Source organism: Muntiacus reevesi, chromosome 2 (assembly GCF_963930625.1).
Source record: "Muntiacus reevesi chromosome 2, mMunRee1.1, whole genome shotgun sequence".
NCBI lineage: Eukaryota > Metazoa > Chordata > Mammalia > Artiodactyla > Cervidae > Muntiacus > Muntiacus reevesi.
The window spans coordinates 38,871,844-38,890,099 of NC_089250.1; the positions used below are offsets into that span (position 1 = coordinate 38,871,844).

At 45.8% G+C, this 18,256-nt stretch overlaps 1 protein-coding gene across 2 annotated transcripts in view; it reads right to left on the minus strand.

Annotated features, from left to right (window-relative positions):
* Positions 1-18,256, minus strand: part of RALGAPA2 (Ral GTPase activating protein catalytic subunit alpha 2) — a 270,511-nt gene that overhangs the window by 94,579 nt on the left and 157,676 nt on the right. The window contains exons 27-33 of one of the 2 annotated variants that reach the window (XM_065921331.1): positions 16,736-16,844; positions 14,555-14,665; positions 13,017-13,085; positions 12,637-12,774; positions 8,874-9,057; positions 4,805-5,576; positions 3,606-3,677 (exon numbers count right to left, since the gene is read on the minus strand). In XM_065921331.1, coding sequence (XP_065777403.1) covers positions 3,606-3,677; positions 4,805-5,576; positions 8,874-9,057; positions 12,637-12,774; positions 13,017-13,085; positions 14,555-14,665; positions 16,736-16,844 — 1,455 coding nt within the window. Of the gene's footprint in view, positions 1-3,605; positions 3,678-4,804; positions 5,580-8,873; positions 9,058-12,636; positions 12,775-13,016; positions 13,086-14,554; positions 14,666-16,735; positions 16,845-18,256 lie in introns of both variants that reach the window. The other variant, XM_065921330.1, reaches the window with a different exon arrangement.

Consider the following 18,256-nt stretch of genomic DNA (forward strand, 5'->3'; position numbering starts at 1 on the left):
TTGGAATATGTCGATAGCCATTTCTATTAATATAAATTATACACTGGAGTACAGTGTCAAGGTCACTAGATCTACGACAAGTGATGTGGGCACAGTTTAGAGGTGATGACATCACTCTCGCTGGAATAGAGCTTTAACCAAGAACCACAGCTCCATCACCCAAGACGTGGATTCCAGTCTCTGTAATTTAGATTTTGGATTACCATTTCCAGAGCAGTTACACTTTTCTCCTGATTTCTACCATATACTCTGGAAAAATCTATTGGAAAAACTACTGAGCATTTAAACAACATGGAAATGTTTCTGCTGCCTAATCATTTAATACCTCAAAATTACAATCTGATTAGACTCAACATTGATAGAATCTGGGCTCTGTATTTTAACACATTCTCCAATATCTCCTTCTGTGTGTGTGCTAAGTCACTTCAGTCGTGTCTGACTTTTTGTGACCCATCAGACTCTGATGGACTGTAGCCCATCAGACTCCTCTGTCCATGGGATTCTCCAGGCAAGAATACCAGAGTGGGTTGCCATGCCCTCCTCCTAGGGATCTTCCTGACCCAGGGATTTATCTTGATAGCTTATTCCTCCTGCTTCCCCCATAGTTTACATTTAATGACCATACTTAGAGGGAAAATTAGAAAATACAGAAAGGAAAGAGAAGAATTTTTTAAAACCCACTCATGTCCTTTGCTTATATGTTGAAATCACAGTGGTTACTATCTCAGGATGCGTTTTTGCCTACAAAATGAGATGTCATCAGTTTGTGTTTTGCCACTGTTTTTTCACTTGAAATATTTGTGAACACTTTAAAAAAATTGTGTAAAATATGCTTAACATAAAAATCATCATCTACACCATCTTGGAGTGCGAACACTTTTACACCATATGCTTGTGTAACAAAGTTATTAATGATGACTGTGGAATATTCCATTCCATTATGTTACTATTCCATATTCCAAATCCTTGCTACTGGATATCTGGGTCACATCCATTTGAAAGGTGTTTTCACATCATCTTTGACAGTCCTTAAAATAAATTCATAGATGTGGAACTATGATCACTGCCTACTTTTAAGGCTTTTGAGGTGAACTGTCATGCTGCCAGCGGGAGAGGTGGGTGTCCTGAAGATCCTGAGGAGCCTTGCTCTGTCATATTCGTGGGGGTGCCATTCTCCAGAGAATGGATGTCAGGGGTTGGGAGGGGATTCTGTGCTGATGGATGCTAGTGGGCGGTACTCCAGCAGAGACCTTGGAAAGCTTGTCCTCAAGCACATGGGGCCCAAAATTGTGACATCATTTCCTCCTGAACTACAGGCAGGGTTGGCCAGCAGTCTGGACTCAGACAAGTTGATTCTAAGATCTATAATCACGTAGGGGCTTGGACAGAAAGGGAGGTCATAAGCCGCGAACTAAAAGACAGTCTCTTTCAACAAATGGAGAGCAAAGGAGAGCCGGTTCATTTCTCTGCAGCTCCATTTACATATTGATAAGTCCTCAGCATTTAAATTTTCTCTATTCTATATACTGGACGTACAAAAAACAAACTCAGGTTTATCTGAAATGTTTTTGTTTGCTCTCCTTAAAGTCCAAGCTTTTTCCTTCGTAGCTGCTTACGGGTCATGGGTCCTCATCAGCTCCTTGTGGAGCAGAGAGATGCCGGGTGACTGCGTAACGGATGGAGGTGTGAGCCCAGGTGACCTTTAGCTGTAAACACTCATCAAATTTCACAGCTTCCAAAATGTTAGCACTGCAGAGAGCCTGGGAGGATGCAGACGCTGTGTCTGGCCTTATTAGAGCCAGGCTTTTGAAATGATAATTAGCAACATCAACAGCACTTCATGTCCAGGAGCGGCAGGACCAGTGCACAGAGGAGCAGGTAGTCTAGAGCACATGGACAGAAAATCAACCGTTTCCTCTTCCTCACTAGAATTCAAGTTTTTTTTTTTTTTTTCTCTTATTAGGACTAGACCAGAATAGCTTGGTTTCCTTGTGATGTCACATTAAAAAGCCAAAGAAACATGACTGTCACTTTTACTTTACCTTTTGGTGGCGAGAGGCATTAATATTGAAAGGGGGAGCTTTCTTGAATGTGTACCTATGTTCATTATACTATTTACATCTTTGCCAGCTTCACAGCATACAAACCCTAGTTGTGAGGTGGTCTCTACATTCTTGCGTACGACTCTTTGAGATGCCAAGGACTGGAGCCCACCAGGCTCCTCTGACCATGGGACTCTCCAGGCAACAATACTGGAGTGGGCTGCCATCCCCTCCTCCAGGGGATCTTCCTGACCCAGGGATCGAATCCACATCTCATGTCTCCTGCATTGGCAGGTGGGTTCCTTACCACTAGCGCCATCTGGGAAGCCATACTTATCCTAGGAACGGGTTAAGCAGAAACTTTGGCTTGACAGCAGGGAGATAAATTGATACCAGAAATTAAGAGAAACATCCTGATTGGAAGTTGAGGGACAAGATATATTTATTTGCTAACTGACTGATACACGGGATCTCAAAGCTAAAAAGCCCCCCAGCTTATTTCTGTTCTTTTAAAGAACCCTGAAAACATCCTTACTGTAAAATAAGTGGATACCTTTTAAGATATCAAGAACAGTCCCCCAGGGAGCTACTTCCATTGTACATTATGCAATTAAAGTACATTAACACTCAACAAACTGGCCACAATCACAAGACACCAATGTCGTCACTCAATAGGAAGGAGCATGGAAGAACTCAACCTACACTGGAAAAGATGAGTCTGGAACCCAAGTGACTGCTCATTTCCTACTGGATGGTGGGAGGGAGGGGGTGTGAATCCCCAAGCCCCTTCAGGAAACACCCGCCCCTCACCGCCCGCGCCCCAGAACTTCCTTCCTCTGGAGAAAAAGCAGCACAACAACCATTGGGAAACAATGTGGGGAATGATAGTCTGAGGAATAATAAATGCAGGTTTTTCTCTCTAAGGAGATGCCCAGTGATGCTTCTGAAGGGAATACAATAGGAACAGAAAGCTGTTTTAATTTTTAAATGAGTTTTAAAAAACTCAAGATTAAGGAAGCAGTTTATTGAAGACTTCCAAGCACCTGTTATGTGCCCACCAAGACACTGACCCTAGGCTGAGATGCTTTTTGGAAGCTCTTGTTTCTCCAGATCAAACACAGGTCAGATCTCATCTTCAGAATTGCTTCTAAAATCATTTGGAAGAAAGGTCCATCTGAGATCTGACCTGCTTTAGAGAATGAGGCTCAGGGTCAGGGAGCCCCTGATTATAGCACCCGGGTCTTAACCTAGTCCATAGGATCCACACCACACTGCTGAATGATGTGGACTGGCGTCTGCCCCTCAGCAGAACCAGAGGCTCTGCAGAAACATGATGAGAACCAGCGTCCACTGGCTGAAAGGTTCTTAATCAAAGGCAGAGATTAGAGGACTTCTTCTTCATGTAGCAAACATGGAAGTTTACTCCTCAGGATAAAACTACTAAAGGTATAAACCGCCAGGTCCCTGCAGGGGTGGCACTCCTGCCACCTTATCTGGCACCCCTCCCCGCCAGCACACACAAAGACAGACAGGAATAAGGAGGTTTGATACTCCTTCACCTACCACTGTCGGGAGTCCAGATTTTTTAGCTCTCTCAATAATTTTGAATTTTTCTTCAACAGATGGAAGTTCTTCCTATAAAGAAAAAGGGATAAGAGAAAAGTCGTGTAATCACAGATCAATTTTGCCCTTTCTAATCAGTCAATGTACAAACCTACCTATTCATCCATCCATCCATCCATCCACCCCTCTGCAACCACTCCATTCACCAAAGATTTGCAGCAGAAGCCTAGAGAAGGAACTTCATTCTGAAGATGTTCAAAGGCATCACAATTGCACTTGCCTCCCGAGACTGTCTGGGGACACTGGCTGGCTGTGGTCACTGAGTGTGTGACTGATGTGTGTGGCTATCCTGTTATTACCACTGTCACGAGACTCTTTTCTCACCTCTGCAGCTCAAACCCACCCCATCCACAGTCTCCTCCACTGTTCCTCACTTCCCGATGGATTGGCTGTCCTTCCTGAGATCCTGAGTCACACTGTCTTTTATCAGAGTCATAGCAAGTCTACCTCCCTCACCAGAGCTAGGGAGAGACTGGCTTATTCGTCTCTGTAGTCCATTGGCTTCTTTCATGAAGGCAGAAGCAACAATGGGCAGAGTAGTAATTAAAACACACGCCCAGAGTAAATGCTTGATACCCCTTAAAATACATAACAGATGTTTGGAATTCAATCTGTGCATCAGTACAGCACAGTTAGTTTTGTTTTTAGTTTTAATTTAGGGTCTTCCCTGGTAGCTCAGCTGGTAAAGAATGTGCCTGCAATGCAGGAGACCCCGGTTCGATTCCTGGGTTGGGAATATCTGCTGGAGAAAGGGTAGGCTACCCACTGCAGTATTCTGGCCTGGAGAATTCCATGGACTGTATAGTCAATGCGGTCACAAAGCGTCAGACATGACTGAGTGACTTTCACTTTTAGGAGCAGAAAATAAGCTGCCTATGTGTGCTAAGTTGCTTCAGTCATATCTGACTCTTTGTGAGCCTATGGCCTGTAACCCACCAGGCTCTTCTGTCCATGGGATTCTCCAGGCGAGAATACTGGAGTGGGTAGGCATGCCCTCCTCCAGTTATTAACGCTGAAATAGAGAAAAATCTCCATTTCGGAGATTCTCCAATTCTGTTATCTTTTTCCCAAACCCCAAACTGAGAAGAACAGTTGCACACACACAAAACCACAACTGAAGGTCTAGGGAGGGTTGTTACCTTCTGTCCCAAGAATTCATTCCCAAGTCATCGAGCAGCAGCCTACAGAAGTAGAAGGCTCCCCGGGGCTCCACCGGGGACGGCGGCTCCTGGCTGGCGACCCTCATGGCCACGTCCGAGTCGCACCTCTGGACGTATTCGTCTTCCTGTGTGCTTTGGCGCAGCAGGACCTTGGTGATCTCCTTCTCCTGGTCCCAGTTCATGCCACAAGGGGGTGGGGAAGGCTCATTCAGACAGAGCTGGGATGGCAAAAGGCATTCAGGACTCGTGTGGCCAAGGTTTTCAAGTAATTTGTCGAGGACATCCTCTCCCTCCTCAGTCTGAGAAGGAGCCCTCTGAGGTCCAGGGGTTGGGGGATGCCAGCCCGAGATGAAGAATGAGGGGCTTCTGCCCTTGGGGGCTAAGCGGCCTTCCAGGGGTCCGTAGAGCACCTTCCCGTCCCACGAGTACTTCCCTGAGATGTCCCTCACGATCACCCTCACGTCCGAGGGGGCGCCCGCCGGCGACCCGCTGGCAGGACCGGTCGCGGGCGTCTGCAGGTAGGAGATGAGGGTGCTGTCGTTGAACACAAACAGCTGCAGGCTGGGGCTCCTGAACACGTCTGGGGAGAGCTCGGCGGCGTCGGCGTGCGCGTTGTCGTGGTGCTCACCCACCAGGCTGTGCAGCACAGCGGGGCCCCCGCAGAGCGGGAAGTGGCCCAGGTGGTTGACCAGATGCGCCATCACCATGCGCGCGGTCAGCGGGATCAGCCCCAGGCTCCTTCTCCTCCTCTCTGCTGACAGCGAGACAGGGACACGGGGTCACAGTGGAGAAGGAAGGTGAGAAGGGGCCACCACCGGACCGCGACCTGTCCCCAGCAAGGAGGAAGCTTTTTTTTTTTTAAGTCTGGGAATTTTTTTCTTTTTTTCCACCTGTTTCTTCTTTGGACATTCATTCTGTTTGAATTTACAAGCACAATTTAAATAGATGGCTAAAAGAACCAATTTATAGGAAGGTCTCATTCCGAAAGGGACATTTAAAAATGTGCAGGTACAGCTATAAGCCAGAGACAGATACTTTAGCACTGACGGGTCTAAGAGCTCAGGGAGGTAGACATCTGCCCTTGGAGAGCAGGGCGGCTTGGAGGGCTGGGGACCAGGGCTGGGGAGGTGGCCTCGCTCTCTTTGTTGGGTAAAGGGAGACACCGATAAGGGGATGAATCAAGCCTAGGATGGCTTACATATATTTGAAGCAATTTGCTTTAGGATTATTGTGACTATTTATGTTTTGTTGTTAGGGCATTTTAAATATTTAACAGAATCTGATATATTAATAATTCATGGAATTACTTAGAAAGCTTTCACTGAATTTGTAGTTGATTAAATGCCCAGGAGCAACTAATTTATAAAATGTTTAAGACTTCAGATGTATAGAAGGACTTTGACAATAGCAATCAAGGGGGCTGTGTGAAATGCTTGCGATATGATGGGGAAGCAGGCAAAATTCACAAGGGCTGAAACGATTACTGAGGCCTCAAAGCAGTCACAGAAATCTTAATCCACCACGTTTACAAAAGAACTGTGTGTCAGTAGAAGAACAGGCCAAAATGAAAACTTTTAATTAAAAAAAAAATCACTAGATATTTAAATAAACTAAGTTTTCTAATTTGGGCTTAAAGGCTTAATAAATATTTAAGAAATACTTGGTTTTTAAATTCACGACATGAAAAGCCAAGTATTAAAAGTTATCACTAAGTATAAATATGCTTTCGTGTGCTAAACATCCTTCCCCTTAGACATAAGAAATCTAATTAACTTATTTATAAAACATCAATTCTATGAAGTAAAAATCCTAGAAACAATCAAATTCTAGCATCTAGGAAATTGTGCATGATGACTGAGATCGTCCTAACCTCTTTTGAACTTCTTAATTTTTTTGGGGGGGGGGACAAGAAATCACCTGTTTTCAACAATGCAAAATAAAATTTCATTTAAAACCCCAGGTTTCTTAGAAGCAGAGGAGGTCATCTGCATGTGTCTCTGAGATGAAATGTTTCTTCCAGACCCTCTGATGTGTGGACAATTTCCATACAGCTGAGAAATTTAAAACACCTTGACTCATTCCCTTAGAATCACAGTGATGAATGCCTCTGCTTTTGTGTACATATTAACTTTTTCAAAAGTTACAGATGCTTTTTATTCATGCTTATCATACCATATGAATACACACCCCATCAGAAATGTTAATGCCTCTACAGCAGAGCTGCGGCCAGCTGGGGTCTCAGGAGTCCAGAACGTAAGACACTGCATGATGATGACACGGAAGCACAGGCTTCGACACTAACAAGAAAGGTCCAACTGGAACCAGGCCCACAGCAGAAAACAACTGGAAAAGCAACCCTCTCTACTTTTACTTACATAAGTCATACTTATAATCTGAGATAAATACAGATCTGTAATTTAATGAACATGCTTGAATTCTGCAAGGGGAAATTAACCTGGAGTCACATTACTCATCATAAACAATGACACACCCCAATTATCTTTGTTACCAAAAAGTAAGGAAAGAGAATATTTGTGGAATAAGAACTGTTTCTCCCTGGCAGACTTCACCCACATCAGGGCTGCCCTGAAAAATCAAGAGGAAATCTAGACCCCATTAATGAAGAAACAAGCTTGTGACTTCTGCAGGCTATGCAAAATCATATTCCATATATTTATTTCATTTTTCCAAATTTAGAGAGGAAATATAAAAGCAGTAATTTTAGATTGTCCTTTAGCTTTCTTTCTTTCTTTTTTTAAAGCTCCTCCCTTCTCTTCTTTTTAAGCAATTAGGTATTAAAGATGAGAAGAGTGAGCAGGGGTTGTACTACTGATGGCTCCTCTTCGAGCTGAGCCAACAGCCACTTTGGCTATAGGTGGCTGGATCTCTCACTTGTAACTGTTTGAAAGTAGTCATTACATCAAATGTGGGTAATGGTCTATGAAAGAATCATTTTAAAATGATAGACAAAAATATAACATTGCTTATCAGAAACATTATCTGGCTAGAAACAGTTTGGTTATAAATGATGAATTAATGACACTGAATGGATCTTTGTCCATTTCCCTCACTCTGCCCTCACTCTTTCTTCTTGGAGGATGTTTTTACCTTCAAGGTTCGTTCTCAGCCCTAGGTTTTTAACTTGCAAGGTCCATAAAATTATCATGGATGATCTAATGCTCTATATCCACATTTTTTTTAACTTTTACTTTTTGAGACAACTAAAGATTCACCTTCACTTGTAAGAAGTAACACAGAGAAATTTCAAACATCCTTCACCCGAATGGTAAACATCTTGAGCGGCAACAGGATAATATCAGCATAGTCATCACCAAGACCATGCATCACTGTTCAGAGCTCACTAGTTTCACAGGCACTCAATTGTGCGCGCGCGCGTGTGTGTGTGTGTGCGCACGTGTGTGTATGCGATTCAATGCAATGTTATCACACATACAGATGACACTCCCCACATTCTGACTATATCCCAAGGCGTAGAGATGGGTTCCCGTCATTTTGGGGAGAAGCGTGGTGGAGGAGGACATGCACAGCCTATGTCCTGACCTCCCCCATATCTATGACAGGTCCTCTGCTGGGAGCAGAACCATCCTGCCTCCATTGCTTTTGGTGGCGCCCAGCTGGTCCCTCTCTACCAGTTCCTCACAAAGGCTGCTCCTTCCTCCCAAGTCTGATTTAGGCGCTTCTCCATGGGAAACCCCTATAGGACCCCCAGGCCACACACAGTGAGTCCTTCTGCCTGAATCCTATCTCCCCATGAGATGAAAAACTCCTTGGGGACAGAAACTGGACTGTGTGTGGGGATCTGTGCCTCCCACAGGTCCTAAAGCATATAAAACTCAACTCAGATGGGAGAAGAAAGGGGAGGACAGAGAAAGAAGAAATGAGGGACGAAGGACTTGATATCATAGAGCACTGCAGAAACCAAGATTGCAACCACTAGCTTCTTAGAAAATAATACAGCGAGTACTCACAAATGGCTACCATTTTCCCTTCTGCTGCCCACAGCAATGAATAGCCTGAAGAGCCTTACCCTCTTCAACAGTAAGCAGGTTGCCCAGTTCTGCTGATGAATGAAATTGGACCGGCTCAGAATTCTTCACGTTCGCCAGCGGCAGGAAGGGGTCGTAATCCGGGGACGACAGGTCCGCCAGGGTCAAGGTGTAGCGGCTCTGCTGGTTGTACGTGCTTGAGCCACAGACGCAGCAGTGTAGAACCTGCGTGCACAGGAGGGAGCGTGTGCCGGGAATGCCACCCACCGCCTGCCTCCTGACGGGCTGTCAAATGACAGCAGCCCCTGGGAGGCAGGATTCCTGCTTGATAATTCCTGAGACCATCAAATCCTTTCCGTCCTAAAACACCTTCCTGCTCTGAACATGCTTACCTCGCTCCTGTTGTATCGATGGCAAAAGGAAAGCAAAGTCAGCAAGCGTGCTTTTTGGCACTCTATGTGGTTGCACACGCCTGGTGCTGCTCCCATCCATGGAGGCACCAGAGAGGTGACGACGAGCCACAAGATGGGCCACGGGTGCCCCACCACCCACAGAGGCAATCAGAATGAAAGCCATCAGCAGAAACCGCTGACCTAGTGCATAAACATTCCTGGATTTGAATTCGTGTAACTCATGGCACTAGGACTTGGAAGGGCCAATCTGATATGCTTTTTAAAAGGTATAACTGATGAAGTAAATCTAACACAAATTCTGAAAGTATCCTTACTTTCTCAAGACGAGTTTCCTGAAAGCTCACTGGTTGTTTACAAACTGCCATTGACCGAAGCTGACGCCGTGCCCACAACCGTCTTGAGGATGTCAATGTGTGTAGGTGAGCTAATCACTGTACTAAAGCTTCCTTTCTGATCATAAATGTAAAAAACTGAGTTTTAAGAAGATGAAGGTGATGCTTTTAAAAACTAAGGAAAGATTGCATTTAGATGACGAGCTCTGAGGTCGGACTGGATGTGTCTCGATTTAGTTCCTTCCAATTGTGCTGCCTCCTGGGCACTGGAGGAGGCTGGCAATAAATGCAACTTTTGTCCATGGTTACAAAGGACCAAGAACAGCAGGGGACAGCCACCCAAATGTGCCCTCTTCCTAGCGAAGGAGCAGTACAGGAAAATGAGGGTAGCTCCCTCGTTGAGCTTCTGTCAGCGAAAGAGCTAATTTCTATTAGTCAAATGCCATAAATGTAAGAAATATAAATGATTAATAAAACCACAACAGGATACCACTGCCTCCCTAGAAGAGACAGAGTGTCAGCCAGGGTGTGGAGCAGCTGCAGTTCTCAGCACAGCCTCCCTGGAAAATTACTGCGTGTTCACTTCTAATGCACAACACACGTGTTCCAGCAACTCCACCGCTAGGTGTACATCCAACAGAGAGGCATACATATGCGAACCAGAGGACGCGCTGGATGATTCTGTACAGTATAAAGTCCAACAGCCAAAAACAAGTGTCTGCTGTGACAAGACAGTGGTCACCCCCGGGTCTGTGTGGGGGCTACACACACGGGGGCTCCTGGAATGCCAGGATGCGCCGTTTCTAGAGCTGGGAGCCCCTTTCACAGGCGTGTCCACTCGGTGAAACTCCAAAATTCACTTAGGACTGATGGATGCAGTTTTTTTGGACGCATAGGATACTTTAGTGGAAAAAGTTTCCTTAAAAAATAAATAAATAAAGGATTATCCAGTAAATTTATGTATCACATTTACTATAAAGTGATTTTTATGTTGGTGAAGCAATTTTAAGAGAGACGTTTTAAGAAAAGAAATTCTAGACATGAATTTAAGTGATTGCTGATACTTTAGTGGCTTAAGCCAAGCCTCGTCTAGGTTTATAAGTCACAGTGATGTCAGAAATATCTGCTTCATCTGAACATAACTACTAAAATCTTTGACCATTCAAGAAACCATTTAAAAGGACAAAGTACTTTTTTAGTAGAATTTCAACCATGGTTAAGTGGCTTTTTCGGTTTTAACTGAATGCATTTTAAAATAAGGCAACCAGAGGGATTGGGTGGAGAGGGAGGTGGGAGAGGGGATCGGGATGGGGAATACATGTAAATCCATGGCTGATTCATGTCAATGTATGGCAAAAACCACTACAATACTGTAAAGTAATTAGCCTCCAACTAATAAAAATAAATGGAAAAAAAATAAGGCAACAAAGCAATCTGTTAATGACTTAAGAAATCTTTTTCATTTTTTGATGTGGGCCATTTAAAAAAAAAGTCTTTATTGAATTTGTTATATTGCTTCTGTTTTATGGATTTGTTTGGTTTTTTGGCCCCTAAGGCAGAAGGCATCTTAGCTCCCCAGAACAGGGATTGAACCTGCACCCCCTACATTGAGTGGCAAAGTCTTAACCACTGGACTGCCAGGGAAATGCCTAGAAAAATTTTTTAAAATTATTTTAAAGTTTTATTACTACAAAAATAAGCAAAGGAATTGCCCCTACCTCACAGTAATTATTCAATGGTTTGTGTGCATGCGTGCTAAGTCATTACAGTTGTGTCCAACTCTTTGGGACCCCATGGACTGTGGCACAACAGGCTCCTCTCTCCATGGGATTCTCCAGGCAAAGAATACTGGAGTGGGTTGCCATACCCTCCTCCAGGGGATCTTCCCGACCCAGGGATTGAACCTGTGTCTCTTAGGTCCCCTGCATTGGCAGGCGAGTTCTTTACCATTAGCACCACCTGGGGAGCCCTATTCAATGGACACACAAGTAATAGATGGATGAATACAATAGACAGATGGATAGATAAGGCTTCCACAGGGAGAGCTTGAAAGGCCTGTTTGGAAGGATAGTACTAAGGGTCCAGAGTAAACACCACACTTAGTCAGTAGTGGTAGGAGGCGAAATTCCAATGTCTTAGGTGTTCTAAAAATGATGATGCTGACTAATGTGATGTAATATACTGTATTGCCTTAATTTATTTCTGAAGATCTTTGAAAGCAAAGAGAAGATTGGGATCCTTGTACTCTTTCTTCCTCTGATAAAGAGATTTTGGCCAACTAAGGCTATAGGTATTCCTACAATAAAGATTCTTTTCAAAACAAAGCAGGTATGGACCATGTTCCATAAACACTGGGGGAGTCTGAGCAAGCTGCAGTTGTTTAACGCTGACAGGTAAAATGCCTGCATCGTGCCTGGGGTAATCACTGCCTGTCTGCTAAGACGTTTCAGTCATGTCTGACTCTTTGCGACCCTATGGACTGTAGCCCGCCAGGCTCCTCTGTTCATGGGATTCTCCAGGCAAGAATACTGGAGCAAGCAGCCATACCCTCCTCCAGGGGATCTTCCCGACCAAGGGATCGAATTCAGGTCTCCCGCACTGCAGGCAGATTCTTTACTGTCTGAGCCACCAGGGAAGCCCAGGTAATCATGGCTTCTCTATAATTATAATTGTTCTGTGGACACTCCTCAAGTCCTTCATTACTTTTAAAATGTTGAACCCCCATAAATCCTTGTTCAAAGGGCACAAATAAGTACAGGAATGCCTAAGAAGAGCTGACTCATTAGAAAACACCCTGATGCCAAGAAAGATTGAAGGCAGGAGGAGAAGCGGACAACAGAGGATGAGATGGTTGGATGGCATCACCAATTCGAAGGACATGTGTTTGAGCAAACTCCAGGAGTTGGTGAAGGACAGGGAAGCCTGGCGTGCTGCAGTCCGCGGGGTCGCAAAGAGTCGGACATGACTGAGCAACTGAACAACAGCAACCTGTTTGGAGACCGTCTGAGGCTCCAGTCCGCACCCTGTTCCCAGAGGCCCAGGGTGGCTGGGGGACTCACCCTGTAGATGTAATCCAGTAAGGGCGCCCGGGCCGGGGGCTGCTCATCCAGGGCTGCCGTGGACACGGGGTGGAGGAGGGTGCCCGCTGGCAGCGCCATGCACCAGTCCAGGAGGCAGAGCAACAGGGACACGAGGAACTGGAGGAGGAAGCAGACCAGAGCCTCAGTCTGCAGCCTCGCAGCCTCCACCACTGTGTGTTGTTACAGGAAACAGAACTTCCGGCACCACGGCCATTCTTCAGGGACACAGAAGTGAAGGAGGCTTTCACAGAGAGAGGCCAGGGCCAGTTATAAAGCCCTGCGTGTGATAGCATCTGCCACCTGAGTCATGTCTTTAAAAAAACAAATTCTGGGGAGAACCTAGCGGATGGGCCACTTACCTTCTTGTCTGTCTCCACCGAGGAGTACTCTGCACTTGGTAACAGAAAAGCGATTGTGGCCACAAGGATCTGCAGAGAAGCCAAATTCCCAATTAGACAGACCACGGTACGGTCCTGGGAGTTGCCAGGTAAGAGGTCCGGGATGGCCTTGCCACCATACCCAGCCAGGGGGCCAGCTCCTGGAGGAAGGTGACACAGGCCGAGTCACCTCGGTAATCTGCATGGCCTGAAGACCGGAGAGGGTGATGGCCGCAATTGTCTCCCCTCTGCTGGCGGGGAGATCGGGGCCCAGAGGAAGGAGTGGTTCTGTCTGTGGTCACACCATTTCCAGCATCAGCCTCCACCCTTCTCACGATGAAAGCAATAAATACTTCCAAAGGTAATTATGAAGATGCACCCAATTACTTTTCTTATAACACACCCCAGGTCTCCAACGACCTACGGTGCCGGGGTGAGTGAGTGAAAGCCGCTCAGTTGTGTCCAACTCTTTGTGATCCCATGGACTGTATAGTCTATGGGATTCTCCAGGCCAGAATACTGGAGTGGGTAGCCTTTCCCTTCTCCAGGGGATCTTTCCAACCCAGGAACTGAACCCAGGTCTTTCGCCTTGCAGGCAGATTCTTTATCAGCTGAACCACAGTAGCAGCATCTATTTCATTCTCAAAGGCACCCCCCATTTAGGTGATAAATTACACAGTTGTTCTAAAGTCCAACTTTACATACAGCAGCATCTCACATTCCTAAAATCCCAAAGCTCTGTTTCACTCTGGGTCCCCTGAGGTCAAAGATCACCTGTGATTTCTGATGTATCTGAGAGAACAAAGTGACCTCATGGGTGACATTTGTTCAGGGTTGAGAAAAAGTGAATCACCTTACTTCCTCTCTCTCCACTGGGTGTGTATGGAACCAGGGCTTGTTTAAAGAAGGGACGAGTCTTAGTACCAGCTCCTGCAGGGTGAGGGTACCTACTTCCTGCAAGATAGCACCTTCTCATGCCACTGACCTCCAGGGTGTCATCATTGACGGCATTCTTCCTGTTCCTTCTGCCCCTCTCCTCCACCAGTGACCCACTCCCCCCACCCCACCCCAAGGGTACGGCAGTGGTAAGCTCATTACAGCTGGGCAATCATGCTGGTGGCAGAACGCACAGCCCAGGCCTTCGCTCTGGGAAAGCCCCCCTCCCCCAGCCCCCACACACAGGGCATCACGACCAGCTGCCTACTCCTTGTTGGCACCATCCAAATTACTCTGGATGAATGAAGCCCAGTCGACAAAAGGTCTCTTTGTTGTGGTCGTGTCTGCCTTTCAAACTCCCCAAGTGTGAGCCTGCCCTGGAACACTGGTGGCTTCTTACTCGGTGCCTGAAATCGCAGCTGAGAAGGGCCAGCGTAATTTACTCTGAAAATGGGTGACTCACATGGCAGTTTAACAGTCGGTGCTCCAACAATTATCGGAGTATCTAGAATTCATTAAATATCAAATGTAATAAAAAGAGGAAACACTGATGTTTGAGCATTATGGCGGAAAAAAAGACTTACTTCTGCAATTTTCCGAGGCAGGGAGGTTTCAAACATCTGAAGCTTTTCCCAGTAGGAGACTAGCAGCTGAAGCACGTCACAGGCTACCTGGGCCACGATTTTGTTAGGAAACTAAAAAAGGAAAAAAAAAACCTACACTAAATAACCTCACTTCACATGTATGGTATTCCTAAAGAAGGACACAACAAGGATCTCTTTTCAGTTCCCTCTGGGGACCCACGTCCTTGTTCTGCATTAAATATCTGAAAAGTGTATCTTATCACCAGTTTGTACATGGTCACCACCCTGTTAACTGCCTTCTGTCTACACAAGTTATGTTAATCTACATAATGTTCTGCAGAAACGTTTAATCATTTGGAAATTAAAACCATAAATTCAACTGTCTTATCCAGATCACACAAACGATAGTTTTGACGACTGGAGGAAATTGAAATGTAGTATGTTATTGAGTAGCCCCGGTGTGCTGAACCTCTTACAAGAATTTTTCTCATTTTCACCTTGATAACTCTTCATTAACAACTCCGTAAGGTGGATGTTATCTTCATTTTACACTTGGAGAAACAAGGATTGATCAAAAGACTTTCCATCCTATAAAATTAAACTTAACCTGCACAGATAGCATTTTAAGAAATGTGAAAAATGTGGAACTAGGAGGACGTGACTCAAAGTTATGGCAAATTCAATTATTGAGTCTGTTTTCTGTGTCTGGCAGGTGTCCACAGTTCTCTGGATATCTCAGTCTCTCAGGAGATGGCAGAGTGAAGGGGCAATTCCCGCAGGGCCCATGGACTGGGGGTGCATGGGAGGTATGAGGACCCCTACTGCTCCCTCCCTGGTCAGACCTGGGCTGCATTGTAGCCACACCCCATAAGCCACAGCAGAAAGGTTAGTCACCAAATCTGTGCTCTGTCCAGGCAGACCTTTGGATTTGCCTCTCAGCTACTTCCATGCCAGGAGCGCCCGGCTGCACAAAGCAGATATCAGCTGAGCAGAGGGCCACAGAAATAACCAGAAAAGTCAAGCACGTCAGTGACAAAGCATAGGATGAGAAGGGGAAGGTGATCAGCTCAGCTTCTGCACAACAGGTACTGACTGCCCTCTCCTGCCAGGCAGAAGGAAACTTGGTCGAGAGCACCAGGCCCCAAGGGGCTCCGTGGCCTCCTCTGGCCACCCAGGCCTCCTGCCACCTGACCCTCACGGCCTCTGTCCACTCCTCAGATACTCTGGCTTATTTCTGCCCCAGGGCCTTTGCACCTGCTCCTTGCTCTGTCCAGGACACTCAGCCCCCAGGTCTGCATTCGGCAGGTGCTGCCACGTCCTGCAGGTCACAGCCAGAGATGTCATCTCTCCACGAGGCCGGCAAGCCCTCCTCCAGCTCTTCTGTCTCCTCTTCCTCCCCCGCTGGAACTTTTATACGGCCTTAAGGGCTAAGAGCCAATCCTTTCTGTGTGTTTGTTAGTTCTTCTGTGTGTTTATCTTCCTGCATCTTGTTCTCCATCATATTCCTAATGCCACGCACAGCCCCAAGGAGGGGTCTGGGGGCACAACAGAATGTGGGGAGAGTGGGCCCTGGGGCAGTCCTGTTGCCTCCCACTGGGCAAGTCACACGGCAGAAACACGAGGCAGGCGTGACTGTGTCATCTCAGCCAGAGACAGACAAGGTGACGATGGCGAAGTAAGGGACACAACAGACAAGAAGAGCTAAGAGGGCAGAGAGGTGTGAGGGACGGGGGGGCGGACAACAGAGAGAAGCCGCCGGGGGGTGGTCTGCTGAGCTGAGCAGGGACAAGCGGGACAGTTTCCTTCTAGGCGGCGGGCCCAGGATGCCAGGCACTAAGGCTACGCGGGCCTTCGAGGGGGATGGTGTCACCAGCCCATGGAGGGTGGTGGGACGTGGGGATGAAATACATCCTTGACCCTCTCATCAGCACTGGTCACGGGTGCCAGCCCTGAGCCAGTTGCCCCGAAGCTCAGGTGGTGGATGGCCAGAAGGCACCACCCCGGGGGAAGCAGCCCTGCCCAGGACCCTCAGAGAACATTCCACGTGGCTTTCAGAGAAAGAATTTTTGCATCAAAACCCTCTGTAACATAGGGGGCAATAGGGATGGTGCTAATTCAACCTACAATAGGTTGACTATGTGAGACACTCGACGTCAAATACACATGATGAACTGGCAGTACCTTCAAAGTGACGCCAATGACGTTGACAGCCTCTTGCAGCTGAGGGTGGCTCGTGCCCTGGCCCAGCTCCTCACAGATCCAGATCCCGAGGGAGCAGATGGCAATGCACCTTTTGGAAAAGACGGAAAAGGAAGAAAACCCTTGTGAAGAGATGCATTTTCTTGGTATTTGTCAATGACAAGATATTTTAAACCTTGTTTACAAAGTCACAAAAGTTGTAGCTACATTAACAAAAGGTCTTCTTGAGAAAAAAGATAAGGTACCCTCAACAGACTGGTTTTCTGGTTAGTGATTAAATACTTAATGAAAGACATGGCGTATTTTCTGTGAATTGTCACAGCACATGTATCACTTATTTTTGCTGAAACTAATTTTTGTATCACATTTTATTGTTTCAGGATATTTTTGAGGAAGAATCAAAAACATGGATCTTTGAAAACTGTCGGAAATTGAGTTTATAATTGCTGTCCATACAATAAAATACATAACACCTACCACAAATAGGAGACAAATCCTGTATTTCATCATAAAGAATACCTGAGCACAACTTTCAAAGTTAAGTTTCACTGTTACTTCTTTTAAACAATGTGTTAAGACACTATATTCTTTAAGTTGCATAGTCCTTCAAAAATTACCTATCTCAATGATAAACAAGATTGGGCAATAATTCTCTTTGGAATTGATAAGCCCTACTATCTTTTACAATGATCAAAAAGTCATATTCCCCTTAATGTTTCCTGAAGGCACATATATGAAATTAAAATGCTTGCGCCAAACACCCCCTCTCCAACCCGCTCACTTTCTGAACATAAAGGGGCTCCAAACCTCTACTTGGAACCAGAAGCTTGCTGTAATGTGTGTACGCTGTTCTCTGTAGTAAGAGGCCACACCCAGTGCCAATCATTTCGGACACAGTGCCTGGCCCTGCATACTGAGTGTTCCTTTGTGCTCAAAATAATTCAGCAATTAAAATCCATCTATTTTGAGGTTTTAAAACCACTGCACTTCACTAGCTTCTCACCTCTTCTGATCAGAATGGACTAAGTGCTTAAGAACAAATGAATTAAAATACCCTTTGACAAACATGTCACCTTCTACCACCGGGTAAAAGCTGTGCTTTTCCACTGGTTACAAGGCGTGTGCTGGGCCTTTCTTGTTTCTCAGGTGCCAGCATTAGACAGGAGCTCCACACTCTCCAAACTATCTAGAACTGTCTACATCTCTTTCTCCTCTTGCCTAATTTCTACACCTGTTCTCAGTCTAGAAACTGTACTTTGCATCTCACTTTGCAGGCTTCCCCAGGTATTCTACATTTCTACCCCAAGCCTCTTTATCTTCCCTCAGCCTAACTTAGACTCTGATTGTTCAACTCTCTACAATCTGTACAACTTGGAATTATGCCCCACACCATATTTTGACCATTTTAAGAGCTGTTCTTCCTTTGCATGCATGTGTGTACCTATATATGTGTGTGTATTCTTTTTTTTTTTATGACCCATTAACCTACTTGTTAAATGTAAT